Source organism: Haliaeetus albicilla, chromosome 10, assembly GCF_947461875.1.
Source record: "Haliaeetus albicilla chromosome 10, bHalAlb1.1, whole genome shotgun sequence".
In the NCBI taxonomy this organism is placed as follows: Eukaryota; Metazoa; Chordata; class Aves; order Accipitriformes; family Accipitridae; genus Haliaeetus; species Haliaeetus albicilla.
In genome coordinates this window covers 1903624-1919394 of record NC_091492.1, presented here as the reverse complement: position 1 = coordinate 1919394, position 15771 = coordinate 1903624, and the positions used below count along the sequence as shown (strand labels likewise).

General features: G+C 50.9%; 2 protein-coding genes across 4 annotated transcripts in view; both read right to left on the bottom strand.

The window, feature by feature from the left end:
- Positions 1–974: 974 nt before the first annotated feature.
- On the bottom strand, positions 975–5047 carry APRT (adenine phosphoribosyltransferase). The gene is made up of 5 exons (XM_069793273.1): positions 4900–5047; positions 4613–4716; positions 3593–3726; positions 2575–2653; positions 975–2428 (listed from the first exon to the last, which is right to left on the bottom strand). The coding sequence occupies exons 1-5, from the start codon at positions 4998–5000 to the stop codon at positions 2286–2288; spliced, it is 561 nt and encodes a 186-aa protein (XP_069649374.1). The 5' UTR covers positions 5001–5047; the 3' UTR covers positions 975–2285.
- A 6359-nt stretch (positions 5048–11406) lies between these two features.
- GALNS (galactosamine (N-acetyl)-6-sulfatase) overlaps positions 11407–15771 on the bottom strand; it is a 49516-nt gene continuing 45151 nt past the window's right edge. For all 3 annotated transcript variants that reach the window (XM_069793269.1, XM_069793270.1, XM_069793271.1), the window contains one exon: positions 11407–14154. In XM_069793269.1, the coding sequence (XP_069649370.1) occupies positions 14068–14154 (87 nt within the window). In that variant the 3' untranslated portion in view covers positions 11407–14067. The remainder of the gene's footprint in view (positions 14155–15771) is intronic.

Sequence of the window (15771 nt, the reverse complement as noted above, 5' to 3'; positions counted from 1 at the left end):
TTCCAGGGAGGAAGGTTTAAACCCAGCCCAGAGGCTGGAGGGAGGCACAGGGCTGGGGTTCAAGGCTGGGCTCTGGGCGCAGGCTGGGCTATCGGCCATGCTCAATGGCGCAGCGGAGAGGAGCCGGTTTCGGCAGCCTGGCAAGCACACGTGTGCCCCATGAGAGATTGCAGCGAGCTCCTGTTCTGCTGCTTGGGACAAAAACCTTCCTCCTGCCTGGAAGCCACCCCTGCACAGCCTTGTCTCTACAAGCAAATTACATCAATGGTTGCTTGCAGCCCGGCCGACGTGAAGGCACCGTCCCCTGGTTCCCTGATGTCACCCCTTGGCCCCGCACGCAGCCAGCTCTGGCACTGGCAGGGCTTTACGCTCGCTTCCACAGCGTGCAGCTGCTTTCCACGGCTCTTTGGGGTGGAACTAATTTTTCCCTTCTCTACCTCGCAGCAGGGACCCTCTCCTCGTGCCAAGTATGCGTGCGAGGCGCTGCCTCCCTTGGCTCTGCGCAGGGGCTGGCTGTGAAAACAAGTGCCCTGGGGTAGGTTTCTCCCGGGGGAATGGTGTTTCTCAGCACAAACCGAGCAGCCACTGAAGTGGCTTTTCAGGAAACGGTGATAAAAATAGCTGTAATAGCCCTTAAAAGTGTAAGGGCAGGGTCTGTGGCATCCCTACGCGCTGGCTGGGGAAGGTGAGCTGAGCTGCGGGGGCTCGATCGATACTCCCACCAGCGCTGGGCACTTCTACTGCAATCCAGCAGGACCAGCCTGAGTACCCCCCTCCAGCTAGAGGTTGGTGCCAGGCACAAAGAAAAGATACCTGAACTGCTCAGTTCTGGCAAGCGATTCCTTCCAAGCATTTGGGGTGACAAGGGGAGATCGTGCCACAGCCTTGCTCTCCACTGACAGCCTGGGTTTGGAGGAAGACACTCACAAGGGTAATTAATGGCTTCAGCTACTGCAAGAACAGCTCTGAGACAGTTTAGAAAAAATAAAAGTAAGTCAACATTTATTTTACCAGTGAGTTTAGCCCCTGCTACGCCAGGGACACAGTCCCTAATGTTTGCAGGCATGTGAAAGTTTTGGCACACGAGGTTTTAGCTGCTCCTGTGACCAAACTGAACCATGCTATAGGGAGCATCTCCAAAGCCCACGTCATCCATCACACAACCTGAGTGCGACTGCCAGAGCTCGGCTGCAAGCCTTAACACCTTTTCTTTCTTTCTTGTGGCCTTATCTGACACCAAACATACCAAGAAGAATGGGCTCCAAACTGGCATTGTCCTTTCAACGTCCTGATGCCCCAAGAACACAGCAGGGAGGAGTCACATAGCAGTAAGTGGGGAATTTGTGCTAAACAAAAGCTGCCAGGCATGGCTGGACTGCAGGCTTTGGTAGGTGCTAGTGCTGCTGGACAGAAGGCAGGTAAACAGCCCTGAGCATGTGCACGGGCCCCCTTCCTCACTGCCTGTCGCCCAGCTGTGTACTACTTCTCGTGATGTAGATTGCTCCTAGTTTTCTAAAGTCCGCTGCTAAGAACTACCCTGCACCAGGGGAAGGCAGACGGCTTCCTACAACAGAGACCTTCAGCTTCTCGCAGTCTCAAGGGAAGGAGACCACGAGCCAAGCTGCAAGGTGACATGGTGCTCGAGCTCATCTAGACCAGCAACCTCCATTGCGTTGGCAGTGGCTGCCTCCTGATTTCAGGATACACGGCTGGGCAGTCACTTAATTCTCCTTAACAAGCACTACCTTATTGTAAGAGCAACCTGTTCTGGTTTGAGCAACAGCAGAGAGCAACCAGACCATCCTCTGAGGTCAAATACAGAGGGATTTATCCCTTAGACAAATAATCACTTTTTGCCCATCTTCCATGTTTCTTTGGCAAACTTCTAATGGGTTCCTAGGAGGCTGACTGGGCACAGCTCGACCGAAAGGGAATGCTGGGCCCACTAAGCTATCAGACCTCTCCTGCCTCAGCAGCAGTATTTTCACTTTGGTCTCCTAAAAGAAAAATACTCAGTGAAGCTGCATCTTGGTCTCCATCCCCCAAACCAATCAGGCTGTTCTTTCTTCCCAAAAGGATGAACTCCAAAAAGGATCCTTACACTCAACACACCTTAATCTGTGGCTTGGAAAATAAATAGGACTTACAATTGTATAGCATCTGGCCAGGATCAAAATTTTAGATTCCCCGCCCCTGCCCACCCCCCTGTGACAACAAGAGTCACCGAATAAAGCCCCAAACTTGTGCACAGCTCAGGGCGTGCATTTCCTTCTCCCTCCTCCTCGTCAGTCATACTGCAGCAGAGAGTAGAAAGGGATGGATTTGAGCTTTTCTGACCCTTTCAGGAATTTTAACTCTATGACCACCAGGCACTCCAGGACTTCAGCCTTCAGCCTCTTCATCAGCTCACAGGCTGCACACATGGTACCTGCAGGACACAGAGGTTGAGCAGAAACATTGTCACTCGAGGAGCAGTGCCGAGGTAAGCTTCAAACCCCACAGCCATGCCGCCTGCTGCTACCAACGCATGCATACGTGGGTTACACATGCTCTAACGCCATCTGCTTCTCTCACCTCCAGTTGCAAGCAAGTCATCTACAATAACTACTTTTTGTCCCGGTTCCACAGCATCACTCTGGATTTCAAGTTCAGCCTGCAGGGTGGAAAGAGTAGCTTCATTTTAGTCTTGTCTTACAGAGAAACACTTCACATGGTGGAATGCAGACAAGTCTTCAGCGAGACCAACCTTAACACTCAGCACCTAAAACCCCCCAAAACCACATACTCCAGCTATAGGGGAGTGCCATGGAAATATATAGTGGGTTAGGTGATTGCTGGGCCAACCCTCTGGCACATCAAGATCCTGAACATTCATCAAGTGAGTTACGGTCCCACTGTGAAACCATATCCCAAAGCAGTTCTCCAGTGAGGAAAATCTCCTGTAATGCACTGGGCTGGAGCGCTCTGCCTTGACAGCACCTCCAAGCCTGATCCAAACTGTCACAGGCACGTCCTGTGTCAGATGAACTTGTCCCATGCAAGGGTTGGCCCAAACAATCCTCATAAATAATGCCTAGGTTTGGTGTTTCTGCTGCCAGTCCCTGGCTGCTGTTAGTTACCAGCGGTAGCGTGTTATTAGGCTTATACCTCTGCTCTTTAATCTGAGAGGCTGCGGTGTTACGAGGCGAGCGCTTGTGTTTTGAAGCCGTGCAATAAAGGCATTTACTTATAGCACTTACTGAAAGAGTGGGAAACACACTCCATGTCCATGCCCCTGAATTCAAGCCAAAGAAAGCAATTTAGCGCCAAGTCTTATCATTCTCCCCCCCCCCCCGGCCAAAAATCACAGCGCAGATCGCCAACACAAACCGCATGTCTGCGGCTCGGGGAGGGAGCCGCCATGCCGGGGCACGGTGAAGCTCAGTGCCGCTTCTGAAGCTTGTGCGATGCCAGACTGCCCGTGGCATCAGCACTGGCTGTGAAACCCAGGTTGGGGACCCCTCCGCTGGTTTTATCACCCCGTCCCCTCGCTGACACCCCCCAGCCCTACATCAAGAAGGCTGGAAACCCTCTTCTCCTCCCTGGCCATTACCTTGCCATACTCAAGGTCGTAGGAGACAGACTCGGTCGGACCGGGAAGCTTCCCCTTTTTCCGTACCAGCACGAAGCCGATCCCCAGTCTCTGAGCCAGAGAGGGGCCTATGAGGAAGCCACGGGAGTCCAGGCCTGGGGGGAACAGAGCAGCACGAATACTCAGAACAGAGCCATTCGACTGGGGGTGTCTTTGCACAATACCCCAGGTTTATCCTCCTGTGTTTGGGGGGTGTGGGGGGGTGTCTCTAGAAGCAGTTTGCTCTTACAATCATTTCTGTGGGTTGAAAACACACACCACACTCCTGCGCTGCCTGTGCTCACCCAGATGTGCTGCTGATGGGCTTCGGGGCACCGCATCGATCCCCCCATCTGCCCATTTTGCCTCCCCTCTAGCTCTCGTTCTTAGAGATAAGCTCAGCAAAACCCCGCTATCAGTTTGGCCACACAACCAGGGACTTTGTACCGCCGGGGGACAGACTTCAGTTATCATGAGGCACTTGGACCGGGTTTGGTCTAGACTCCTTGACCTTTGGGCTATCGTCCAGCCCAAGCACTGCCTTCCTAAGCACCTTCATTCTCAGCCTCTTTCATAGGTGTGCTGCGACACATTATCGCCACAAAGGCTGTTTCTCTTGGCTTGAAAAGGCCCCCTGAGAAGGAAAACGTGCTGGAACAGGGTCTGCCTGCCGCGAGGACCGCGCGAGACCTTACACGCACGGCAGGCTTTCTGTACTCCCCGACTCGTTTTTTAACGATGAAAGCGATGAATTACGAAATTGGCACCGAAGCGTCATCAGGTGGCGTTTGCCAGATCCAAACCCAGTATTTCGGGAAACTACAGGAGCAGGTTAAGGGTATAACCTGTCCCGGTGCTGGCCAATATTTGAGCGATTACAGTGTCCAAGGGGTACAGGGTTTGCTGCCCCATTAGCAGAGGAGTCTCCCCACGCCTCCTGCCCGGGCATCCTGAGGACACACACGGTGCTCTGACTTCAGAGACCTTTCAGCCAACACTCACCTGCGATAAAGTCGATTTGGGGGAAAGACGCCCTCAAATGATCTTCCAGAAGATCAAGCAAAGCCCTGAAAGCTGCAGGATCCTTCAGCAAAGGGCTGATATCGCTGCAAAGAGAGGGAGAACAGTTAGCACCTTGCTCCTAAGCCCAGGGGAAGCGGGTTCTGCCCGGAGCAGGCAAGGGGAAGGATGGGCAGCGGGGGGGGACGCTGGCAGCAAACCCCCCCCGTCCCCCCGTCCCTCCCCCGGGCTCCGCTCCATCCCCGGCCCGGCCCCATCCCGGTCCGTACCGGAAAAGCACGCCGGGCACCGGGAAGTCCGGGAAGGAGCGCAACCGTTCGCGGACGAGCCGCAGCCGTTCCTGGGTCATGGCGGCCCCGGCTTTGCGCATCCCGGCAGCGCCGCGCACAGCCGGGCGAGGCGGGGCGAGGGCGGCTCTAGGCCGGCGGCGGGAACGGCCGCACGGAGCGACGGTACCGCGGGGCGTGGGGGAAGCTCTGGGGCTTCGGGGTGCGGGGACCCGAGCCCCGGTGCGTGGAGCTCTGGTACCCCGGGGCACAGAGCCCCGATCCCCCAGGGCACAGAGCCCCAGTCCCCCAGTGCATGGAGCTCCGATCCCCCAGTCCCCCCAGTGCATGGAGCTCTGGTACCCCGGGGCACAGAGCCCCGATCCCCCAGGGCACAGAGCCCCAGTCCCCCAGTGCATGGAGCTCCGATCCCCCAGTGCACAGAGCCCCAGTCCCCCAGTGCATGGAGCTCCGATCCCCCAGTCCCCCCAGTGCATGGAGCTCTGGTACCCCGGGGCACAGAGCCCCAGTCCCCCAGTGCATGGAGCTCTGGTACTCCAGGGCACAGAGCCCCGATCCCCAAGTGCACAGAGCCCCAGTCCCCCCAGTGCATGGAGCTCTGGTACGCCAGGGCACAGAGCCCCAGTCCCCCAGTGCATGGAGCTCCGATCCCCCAGTGCAGAGAGCCCCAGTCCCCCCAGTGCATGGAGCTCTGGTACGCCAGGGCACAGAGCCCCAGTCCCCCAGTGCATGGAGCTCCGATCCCCCAGTACACAGAGCCCCAGTCCCCCCAGTGCATGGAGCTCTGGTACGCCAGGGCACAGAGCTCCGATCCCCCAGTGCACAGAGCCCCAGTCCCCCCAGTGCATGGAGCTCTGGTACCCCGGGGCACAGAGCCCCGATCCCCCAGGGCACAGAGCCCCAGTCCCCCCAGTGCATGGAGCTCTGGTACTCCAGGGCACAGAGCCCCGATCCCCCAGTGCACAGAGCCCCAGTCCCCTCCAGTGCATGGAGCCCCGATCCCCCAGTGCACAGAGCCCCAGTCCCCCCAGTGCATAGAGCTCTGGTACCCTTGGGTACAGAGCCCCGATCCCCCCCGTGCACGAAGCCCTGCTACCCCAGAGCACGGAGCTCTGGCATCCTGGTGCAGGGAGCCCAGGTATCCCAGCACACAGCACCCCGGTACCTGGGTGCACACTGCACGGACACCTGCAGTGCACAGTGCTCTGTACCCTGCTGCAGAGAGCCTGGGTGACCCCGCTGCGTGGAGCCCTGGTACCCCAGTGTATGGAGCCCCAGTTTCCCCTCTGAAGAGCGTTCTGGTACCTGCAGTGTGTGGAGCCGTATTTCCCCCGCTGTATGAAGCCCTCGGACCCTGCCTTGCCCCAGCCAGATTGGGAAAGGGGTCCCGTGCCCAGGGGTTACACTTTCACCCCCCTTCACCCCTGGCCTGCACCGCGCATAGATAGCAAGCTTGTTAGGACTAAACTATTTCCTACTTTTCTGTCCCTCATCACCTCTTATGAACCCCTGAAATCGCATTTTGTTTGTTAAAACCGTTGGTTTGGATTACACTCATGGGGGATGATAACACAGCCGGTCTGAGTGCCCTCGGTCCTGGACTAACAGCTCAGCAGCTATTGGTGTCACTCATTCGTACGGCAGGTCAAGGCACTCTTGCACAGCTCCTATCTCCCATCGCCCGGTGGGTGAATATCCGTTTGCCCATACAGAACCCATTGCGGCCAGGAGGCGTACTGTTGAATGAGTACAGATCTCCTCTTACATTAGCAAATACAACTTGGATCTGGTCCAAATGCATTTGGGTACAACCCGCTGCAGAAAGCAAAGGCAGTTCTAGCGCGCAACACCCCTGGCCGAGCTCAGTGCTTGCTGATAGCTGTGATGGGAACGGTTTCAGCTCCGCACCCTCCAGACAGCCGTTAGGACCGGTCTTCGAGGCGTGCGACAGCGTGCCAGCAGCTATCCAGGTATTTTGCAGTGATTTGATGTGGAACCCATGGGTTGAGTGCTGAGGGCTGCAGCAGCCTGGTAACGAACGCAGAGCTGCTTTCTCCTGCTCTTGCTGGACCAGTCACTCCCAACAGCCCTGTGGGTCCTCCCCTGCTACAAGAGGTGCCTCTCGCACAGGAGGAGCAGCCGACAGGAGGGGAAGCTGGTCTCCCCTCCAGCTTAGCTCCAACGGGCTCATATGCACAGCACGGCTCACAAGACACCCGATTCTGCCCGCATCCCAGCATCCGACACGTCCTGTGCCGTTGCACAGTTGCCAGTACTTGGTGCAAACCCTTGGGAATTATTTGCTGTACACCGAATCCTCCACTGCTCTATTTTCTTCCTAATTCTTCTATAGACAGCAGAAGACACCTGCTTAATGGATGTCTGCCTGATGTACAAAGAGAGACAAGCTGAAGGCCAGTGCAAAGGTTGCTCCCTTTCTTGTTAAGCTCTCTATTGCCAGAGACAGCCTGCACAGGAGGTCAGCGTGCCTCCTTCCACAACCATTCCCTTACAGACTAAGATTTTCCCTGAAGTCAGATTATCTCTTTGGCACCAGAAAAATCCTCTCTAGCAGCTGTTTCAGTGAAGCAAACACGGACGAAGCACGTAGCCTTCCACTGGAACGACAGCTTTGCAACACCCTCACTCCCTTGGATGAGCTGGAAGGGTTTCTCTTGTAACCTTACCAACCACGATACCGGACAATGAGCTATTCCAGCAACTCCTCTTCTTCCTGGCAGATGGAAGTGATGGAATTTATCTGCCTACCCATGGAAATAAGCAGGATCTGGGAAAGGGCTCTTTTGCCTGCAATGCAAACACCAGGCAACCCTGCCTTCTGCCTCTCACTAATGGAGGAGCCATAAGCTGGGGTCTTCATCGCACTTTTCTTGTTTGTGACCCTCCTACACAATCACCACCGTTATTAGCAGAAGACACCACCACATTTTTCTTCAGGCTAAGCAAGGTTCCCAGGGCCCTCATGCCAACCGACCCCGGGCAAACCAGCAGCTCTCACCAGCACGAGCTGCCGAGGGCTCCCACCGGTCCCTTCGCATCCAGCAGCTGGGTGAAGAAGCAGCTGGGGGGATCTTTCCTCCTCTGATGCAGGATCAGGCCTCTCAAACACCATCAGTTCTGCCAGGAAGAACATAAAGGTTATACCAAATCGGACTTCCAATGATTCAGCTGCCAGAAATAATGCCACATGCCAGCTCAGGTTTAAAAACAACATTTCTCAAATCTCTGTCAGAACTTCACCTCACTAATCCTCCCTTTCAAAGGATATGAATTGCACCTACCAGTACAGACTGGTTTTTAACGTCCAAAGTAAATTAGCTTTCCCTGTAATTGTTCAATCTTTCAAACAACAGTGCTGACTCCTGCTGCAATTTCCATCGGAAAAGAACTTTCCTAGGACCAATTTCCAAATGTGATGTCAAAGGACTTCGGCTCTGGAATATCGCTGGGGAGGTGTCTCAACATCCGCTTGCAGCTCGGAGAGGTTTAGGGCTGTTCTGTGCCTGGCAGAGGAACTACCGCCTGTACTGTAGCAGGGGGACACTGGCTTTGCCTCTCTTTTGGACACAGAGGTGATCAGTGATTTAAAAGTGCTTTGAGATCCTGATATGAGAGATGTTATTAGCCGGTGAACATAGAAACTGGGGGTATAAAAGCTTGAGAGCTAACTCTAATCAGCTTAAGCAGGCAATTAGAAGAGCTGTGCCAAGTATGGAAGTTTCTGTTCCGTTAAGGAGTTTAAAACTTCAGCGTGAAGTGGAACAAAATGCCCAAAATTTCAACACACCCCACAAGGGGAAATGAGAACTAAAATTTCCTTTCAAATCTGCTGGAACATTTCGTTTCAATTTCGGCTTTAGAAACGCATGCACTTTAAACCCATTTTTTTTAAAAAACAAATTTGAAATATCTTATTTCAACAGCAGAAGAATGCAGTTCTCCGGCCAGCTCCCTGGGCTCGGGACCGAAGCATCCGTACTGAATAACGAGCTAGCGTTGTCCCCCCCTAAAAGAGGCGAAAGCACGGTGAACCAGCTCTGCCCTTCCACAGCATCCTTGTTTGCACGGAGCTGAACCCAGCACCTCCTGCCCGCTGCAGCAGGTTGGATCAGGCCCTTGGAGAAGACACAAACCCCCTCTCTCTTTCTCTCCTCTGGCCAGCTTGGCCGAGCCGGGAGGGGATTTTGAGCCCGATCCAGAACTAATGGATTTGGCACGCATTCCTTGCTGCTGGCGAAGGGGCTGGCGTGTTTTTCAGCCCCTATCCCTTTCAGATGGGAATCGTGCTACCAACCTACGTATCGCCCAGAAGGGTATTAAGTGACTTCAGGAGGGACAAAGGTGTAGAGAGCTGCCAGATTGGCTCTCTCTCGAAGTTGGATGGCAGAGGTTTTTTTTCACTCCTAAGAGACGACAGCCTTTTGGCTAGGGATCCACCTTTATTTAGGATTTATATAATCCGAACTAGACTTCGAGCAACAACAAAACTATAAACGGTGGAAGGGGATATAAAGAAAAAAGGCAAATGGACTCTTTTCTCGGTGTTTAAAATAGCTATTTTCCAAAGGAAGAAAGAACCTAAAATGGGATTTCAGTTCTTCCCTTACAACTGTTTTTAAAAACTAACAGTTTAATTCAAGAGGCACTGCCGTGTCACTTTCTGATAACATATGAAAAACTCACATCAAATACTACCAGAAAACAAAAGCAAAAGTCTATTTCCAAGTATTGTAACTGTGAAGAGAAATGGAAAACAAGCCACTTTAACTACAGAACAGTTATTTGGATACTGAACAAGCACTCAAGAGTAACTCTTGGAGAGTGCATGTAGTTTGTAAAGTTTCCCAGTGGTGAGGACAACAGCAAGATCCCTGGGGAGAGGTTTCTCATCTAGCTGTGCTGAAGAGGCTGCTGGCAACTCTGCAGACAATAAACTGCCTCCCAGTACTGCCTTCCCCCCAAAGCCCCAATTCAAACCATTCTCACCTTCAAAAGGTCTTTCTTCAGCTGCTGAAATTATTTTGCATGGTGACTGCAAGAATGTCCTCACTGGAATAAAGAGTATTCACCCACCTTCGGGAGATCCTCATCTTGTCTGCTTCACTTTATGTGAAACCAGGAGGCTTCTGGAAGCTGTCCACCACGTTCGGGAAAGGCTCGACTCAGCAGGTACCGAGAACTGCCAGCTTCCACGTGGCAGCAAGTGTCCCAAGTTCAACAGGCTCCTTCTCGGCGATATTAGTTTCCGTTCCTTTAGTAAAAGCCCACTGTCATCCTCAGCACTTGCCTGAAAACTCAGTCCCCAGACACCACATAACGTTTTATTAGCAAATACGTGTGTATCGCTCGCTCTCGTTCTGTTCCAAACGTGCCCATTTTTACATTTTATACTGTGTTCCTCGGCTTCCCATTTAAAATGCAGAGGCATGTTATCTTCCATCATTGCACTCAATACAGTTTGCAGGGCATTAACCTTGGCTCTAAGTGTTCGGAATTGATCTTCTGGTTTCCAATTCCAGTGTTCAGATCCCCAAATTGTTGGTCCTCAGAGACTAATTTGCCACCGAAATAATCCATTTGTCGCTGCAGGATTTTAAATCAAGGCTCCATTTCTGCAGCCGTAGACTGTAAATGCAGTAGGACTTTTTCCACGATTATTAGCTACATCAATTTCAGAAGCTTCTCTGCATGGAGGGTTGGATGATAACACAGCCTCAGGGGCAGAGCAGGGGGACTCGAGAGGCTCAGCTAATTGGAAATTAAAGGCAAGAAAGAAATTCCTTGGACTCTTAGCCCAAGCAGATATTAAGCTTTTAGCATTTAGCAGATGTATTTAAATATAAAGAAAGGAACATCACATAGAAGCAGTCTTAGGAAGACATCATCTTTCCTTTAGCTCTTATGTCTTGCAGCTTGAGAAAAGAAGCTACCAACAAGCCCGCTTCACTGCTGCAGGTCCCTGACTGGCGGCCAGTAAACCCCACCAGACCCACTCCTCTGTCGACCGCTATTGCACACACAACCCCAGGCAGGTCCCACAGGCAGCTCCTGCAAAGCCAACACCTGCCCCAGTACGGGCAGTTCCCAGAACTGGGCAACTATCACACAGACCAACTTCAGATCAGAGGCTCAGGATAATGATTAAGGGCAGACGTGGCAATACGTGGTGGCCGCTTTGTGATCCACGGCACGTATTGGTGTTTTTGAGCTGCCCCACACATCCCTGCGGCTGTGCTGGTGGATGCAGCCTCAGGCCACGTATGCCCCTGGTCCCCACACCAGCCTCTGAATTGTACTTGGGCAGCTGCGTGGGCTGGGAAATTGATCCACGTTAAAAATAATACAGGGAAAACAAAACAAGCTATTTTTAACCCAAGCCAGTCCCATGATCTGGAAGGCGTATCTGTGAGACTGTCCCAAAGCAAGGTGTTACTTAGTTGTTTTACAGGTGCGCACAGACAAATCATATAATGCATTTCTGATAGTTTATTTTTGATTCATTATTTCTTCATCTCGCAACTTTAAAACCTGTACATCTTTGGGAAAGGCATTGATTTAAAATTCTTCCTAGCTATCCAGCTGTAAAACTACTATTCTTATTTAAATTTAGAGCAGTAGCTTCTTCACATTAAGCTTTGATCTTTTACAATAAACGGACATGAAGCAAATAATAAACAGACGTCAAGTCAATTCACTTATAGCAGCCAGCTTTCTAGTGCAAAGTTTACATCCAGTATCTATGCACGGAGAGATTATTTCAATGAGGAATGAGGACTTTGTGTGCTGGGTAACCAGACAAACACCATGCATGCTGAGAACAGGATGGCTTGTCCAAGCAAGTTACACAGGCAGGGGAAAAGCAGTTATCTTCAAAACTGCAAGCTGTGAAAGAGTAAAGAACAAAGTGGCAGCCAGACAGGTAGGGGACGCAGGGTAGCAGGCACCCAGTACGCTCACGATGTGCATACTGCAAATGCTAAGAACCAAGAAACATGTCTGGGCTAGTGCTCAGACGATGAGCTGCGATCCTGCGATGCAATCTCTTAATAAGCAGCACGTAGAAAGACAAAGCACTGTTACTATTGCAGCAGATACATTCATAACTATTTGAGGGCTGACAGGGATTTTCAGGGAGTTGCAGTGACAGACTCCCTCCTCTGGTGGTACCTTCATCTGCTGATAATAATGAACTGCAGGGTCCTGAACACTTTGGGGTGACACAAGCGCTAAAGCGCTATAGCAGATGTGGACAGCCCCCAGAAAATGGGAAGTTACTGGTTTTGTCTGGTCTGCTGTGCTGCCAGATGCACACGACTGCTGCAAGTCCTCCTACCAGTCCTTCTCATACAGCATCACTGAAGAATAGACTGATCAGAATCTCCCAAGACTTGAGCTATCCGCACTATATCAAAACAAGGAGAAACGTTATGGATGAACTGGAAATGCCTTGATACACTTGAAGGACAACTGGGAACATCATAAGGCAATTAAGAAATTTGGACTATAAACAAATGCCATTTGTAGATGCGCAGAGATTCAGAGGCTCTGCTAGCCGATGAAATGTTGGCTGTGATTTCTGATAGGTGGAACAGTAAGAGCCGACTCAAGTGCTGTTCTTATTACAATCTTATAGGATTATCCAGCTTCATGAGATATACAGTAGGAAATACTGTGGAGGGGATTACAGGTAGCATAAACCACGGGAATGGAGAGAATGAGAGCATTTGGGATTACAGGGAGGGTAAGAACAAGCAGCTGAGAAGCCCGTAGCAGGCAGTAGCACAGCAGTTACCAGAAAAGCAGGGCTCTCAACCCATCTCAAGCCAGCCCCAAGCTTTGCTTGGGAAGCAAGTAGGGCTCTTTACAGGTACAGAGCACCTCAATTTTTCCCAAGGCAGCCCAACGCCATACGGAGAGGGCACGTGTATTGTACAAAACACTGGCGGGGTGGAAGTGGAGCTGTCAGTGGTGCAAACAGCATGTTCAAGGTTGCTTCTAACTACTCCCCCGAAGCCCCAGAGTAACCTTGTGCAGTTTTGTTCGAGACACGTTTAATTAGCAATAGCGAAGGGTGTGAAACAGGCTCAAAAGCAGATGAGAAATCTGCAATGTGGAATTTGTGCAAAGGACCAGCATTTACCATGAACTCTGTTTAGAGAAGTGCTACACCCAGGCTGTGGAAAGTTTGCACAAGGAGAATTCCTCAGAGAGCGTACACTGGAAACAGGGTCAAGAGTTAACATCTGATGTAAATGGGCATTTCTGAGCCTGCAGTTGGCTGGACCCAGATCATGAGACTAGAAGCGTGACTTAAACCATATTTGGACCCAGATTTTTTGAAACAAAGAAAACCCCTGAAATGAACAACTGACCCCCAGCTCCACAAGAACATCCTGCCCACCATCAATAAGGCAATACTTACATGAACACCATCTTCAAATTTCTTTATACCATTACCTAGGGAATGTTTGCAGCTACAGATGGAAGGCAGGCAGGGTGTTCTCCCTGGAGCCAACCCCTTAGTCGGGAACGGGAGGTAGCACTTGTTTGCACCCAGCGATGCACAGCAGCAGTCTGGGCTGTACAGCTGCACCCAGTACTCACAAGTTTAGAGAGAAAGGAAAGACAAGTTGGTGTCCAGAGTTCACAATGGAAATCAAATGTTAAACCAACAAGTTACAGGCAAACAAAACAAGGGCAGTTTGGGCAGGGTTTTCTGGCAGTTGTGAGTTTCCTGAACAGTCCCTCATGGCTGCTGTAGGGGCATCCGAACGAAAAATGATTTGAGAGAGCAGGTTGGGTGGAAGAAGCAAGAGGAAAGGTGCATCCATGGCATTTCTGAGGTGATGGCAGAGTTGTGGTTGTCCAGAGAGCTTTTACAGTTGAAACAGTCTTCACTGAAAAGTTACCATTTACGGAAACAACCAGAACAACACAAGAGTACAGGCTAAACCCTGAGCACTAGCAATATAAACACTGGCCCTTTTGGAAGAGCAAATGATGATATCATACATACATCACACCCTTCCTGTGTAAACAGGAGTGCCAACGTGAAAAGACATGCTTTGTAAACTGTATGTCCAGCTGGTTATAGCTTTTCTGTGTAGCTCTTGAGGGCTGCAGAGAAGATCAATGAGGCCAAAAGCACTTCTTAGGATCAGACTTGGGCGGTTTCAGGCACTTCCCTAGCTTCTCACAGCCTGGAGGAGACCAATTCTGTTAAAAACAAACAAAAAGTATACAGAAAGATGATTCGTACCAAGTATCTGCTAAGCCCTGTACCCTAACCAACCCTTTCTGGTTCTCACAAAGACGCTCTTATGTCCTGCTTGAAAAAATGAAACTCCTCTTACAGCTGATGCTCCTGGGCTCATCAACTTCCCAACTCCAAACACTATTCAAAAAAAGCTTTAGGAAAGACTACAAATCTGCAGCAGATGATTCCCTCTTCTGGGATACAGTGGTCTCTCCTGTACAAATGCAGTCTGCTGGGACTCTGGTGACCTTCCTCTCTTTCCTGTAGTAGCGTGGAGCAAGCAGACCATGAGGTGAAACCCCCAATTTTCCTGGGATCCACAAACAAGTTCTCGTTCTTAGCACTAAGATATCTATGCATTTTCTTGTGGAGACAAGCAAAAAGCAACAGAAGGCCAAGGGTGTGAGAGAGATAAGAATGCCTGTATTTTAATGAGCATTTTGATGGATGAATTCATGAACAGATGGAGTAGGAGGCATTTATGAGACAACTACTCCAGTGCATGCAGACCAAAACTATTTGCCTACCTTGTTTCCATGTTTCTTGAACTACCTTTCTCCAGCACATGTACAACAGAGAAACGACATCAGCAAGGGAGCCCACTGCAAACCTCAGCTTCCAAAGGGATTAATGGAGGAAGGCATTTGGACAAAAACTTTTTCAGTTTCATGGGGCTTTGCCATTTAAAATTTGGGGCTGTGGTAATGTGAATGGCAGGTTACAATTCCCATTCTGCCTTCAGAAATCTTTTGCCTTCATTCCCTGTCCCTCCTTCTCTCAAGGTCTATCCATCCATGGGAGATTCCTGCTGTCGCCTATTAAAAGCCAGTTCAGCTCTGACCGATTGCCTTTCATTTTATTTATTTTTATTCTTCAAGTCATTTACGTTTTCTTGGAATTAAATTCCTATAGAGTAAAAGAAAAGCTTAAGCCCAGAGAAAATGCCAGAGCAGGTTTCTATTCCATCCAGCTGACAACAGATGGCAGTGAGACACCAGCTATCTCTGCAGAAGGCGCAGACCACGGAGGGGAGCTTTGGCAGAAGGCACCTCACTGCACGAAGGGCTCCAGCCGGTTTAAGAACAATTAGTGCTGTTTTCTAAATCCATTTCTCAATTTTAAAATGCACAACCACCGCTGCAAATTTCAGACGCCTGACCACTCTGTAGAAGAAATAGAGATCCAAGGAAACAAATGAAATGTTTGTTCTTTTGAAAAAACCACATCGTATCTGCTTCAGTCCCACAGTCCAAGTTGGCTTTCCTGGATCCATGCTGGAAGTGCAGAGAGCCCTGAGGACACCATGTGTGCTGCAGGTCAAACACGCAGTCAAGCCAGCACGGCTCCACTCCACGGAGCAATTTCTCCTCCACTTCCACAGGAGGAAAACACAGCAGAACTGGCTCCGCAGGAGCTTCATCTACACTGCTGGTGGAATACACCACAGATGGGCCAGCAAACACTTCTCCTGCTCAGGAGGGCTGCTGCTGCTACGCTTACATCAATCCCAAGACTGCAGTAGCTACAAAATGATCCATCTGCTTTGCTCATGGATAAGTAAAGACAATTCTTCTCTG

Excerpts from the sequence above, each read along its gene's own strand:
- APRT (XM_069793273.1), bottom strand. The coding sequence starts at position 5,000 with ATGCGCAAAGCCGGGGCCGCCATGACCCAGGAACGGCTGCGGCTCGTC. Across the intron at positions 3,727-4,612 it reads CCAAATCGACTTTATCGCAG|GCCTGGACTCCCGTGGCTTC; the intron begins GTGAGTGTTGGC and ends TGTTCCCCCCAG. Across the intron at positions 2,429-2,574 it reads TGACTTGCTTGCAACTGGAG|GTACCATGTGTGCAGCCTGT; the intron begins GTGAGAGAAGCA and ends TGTGTCCTGCAG.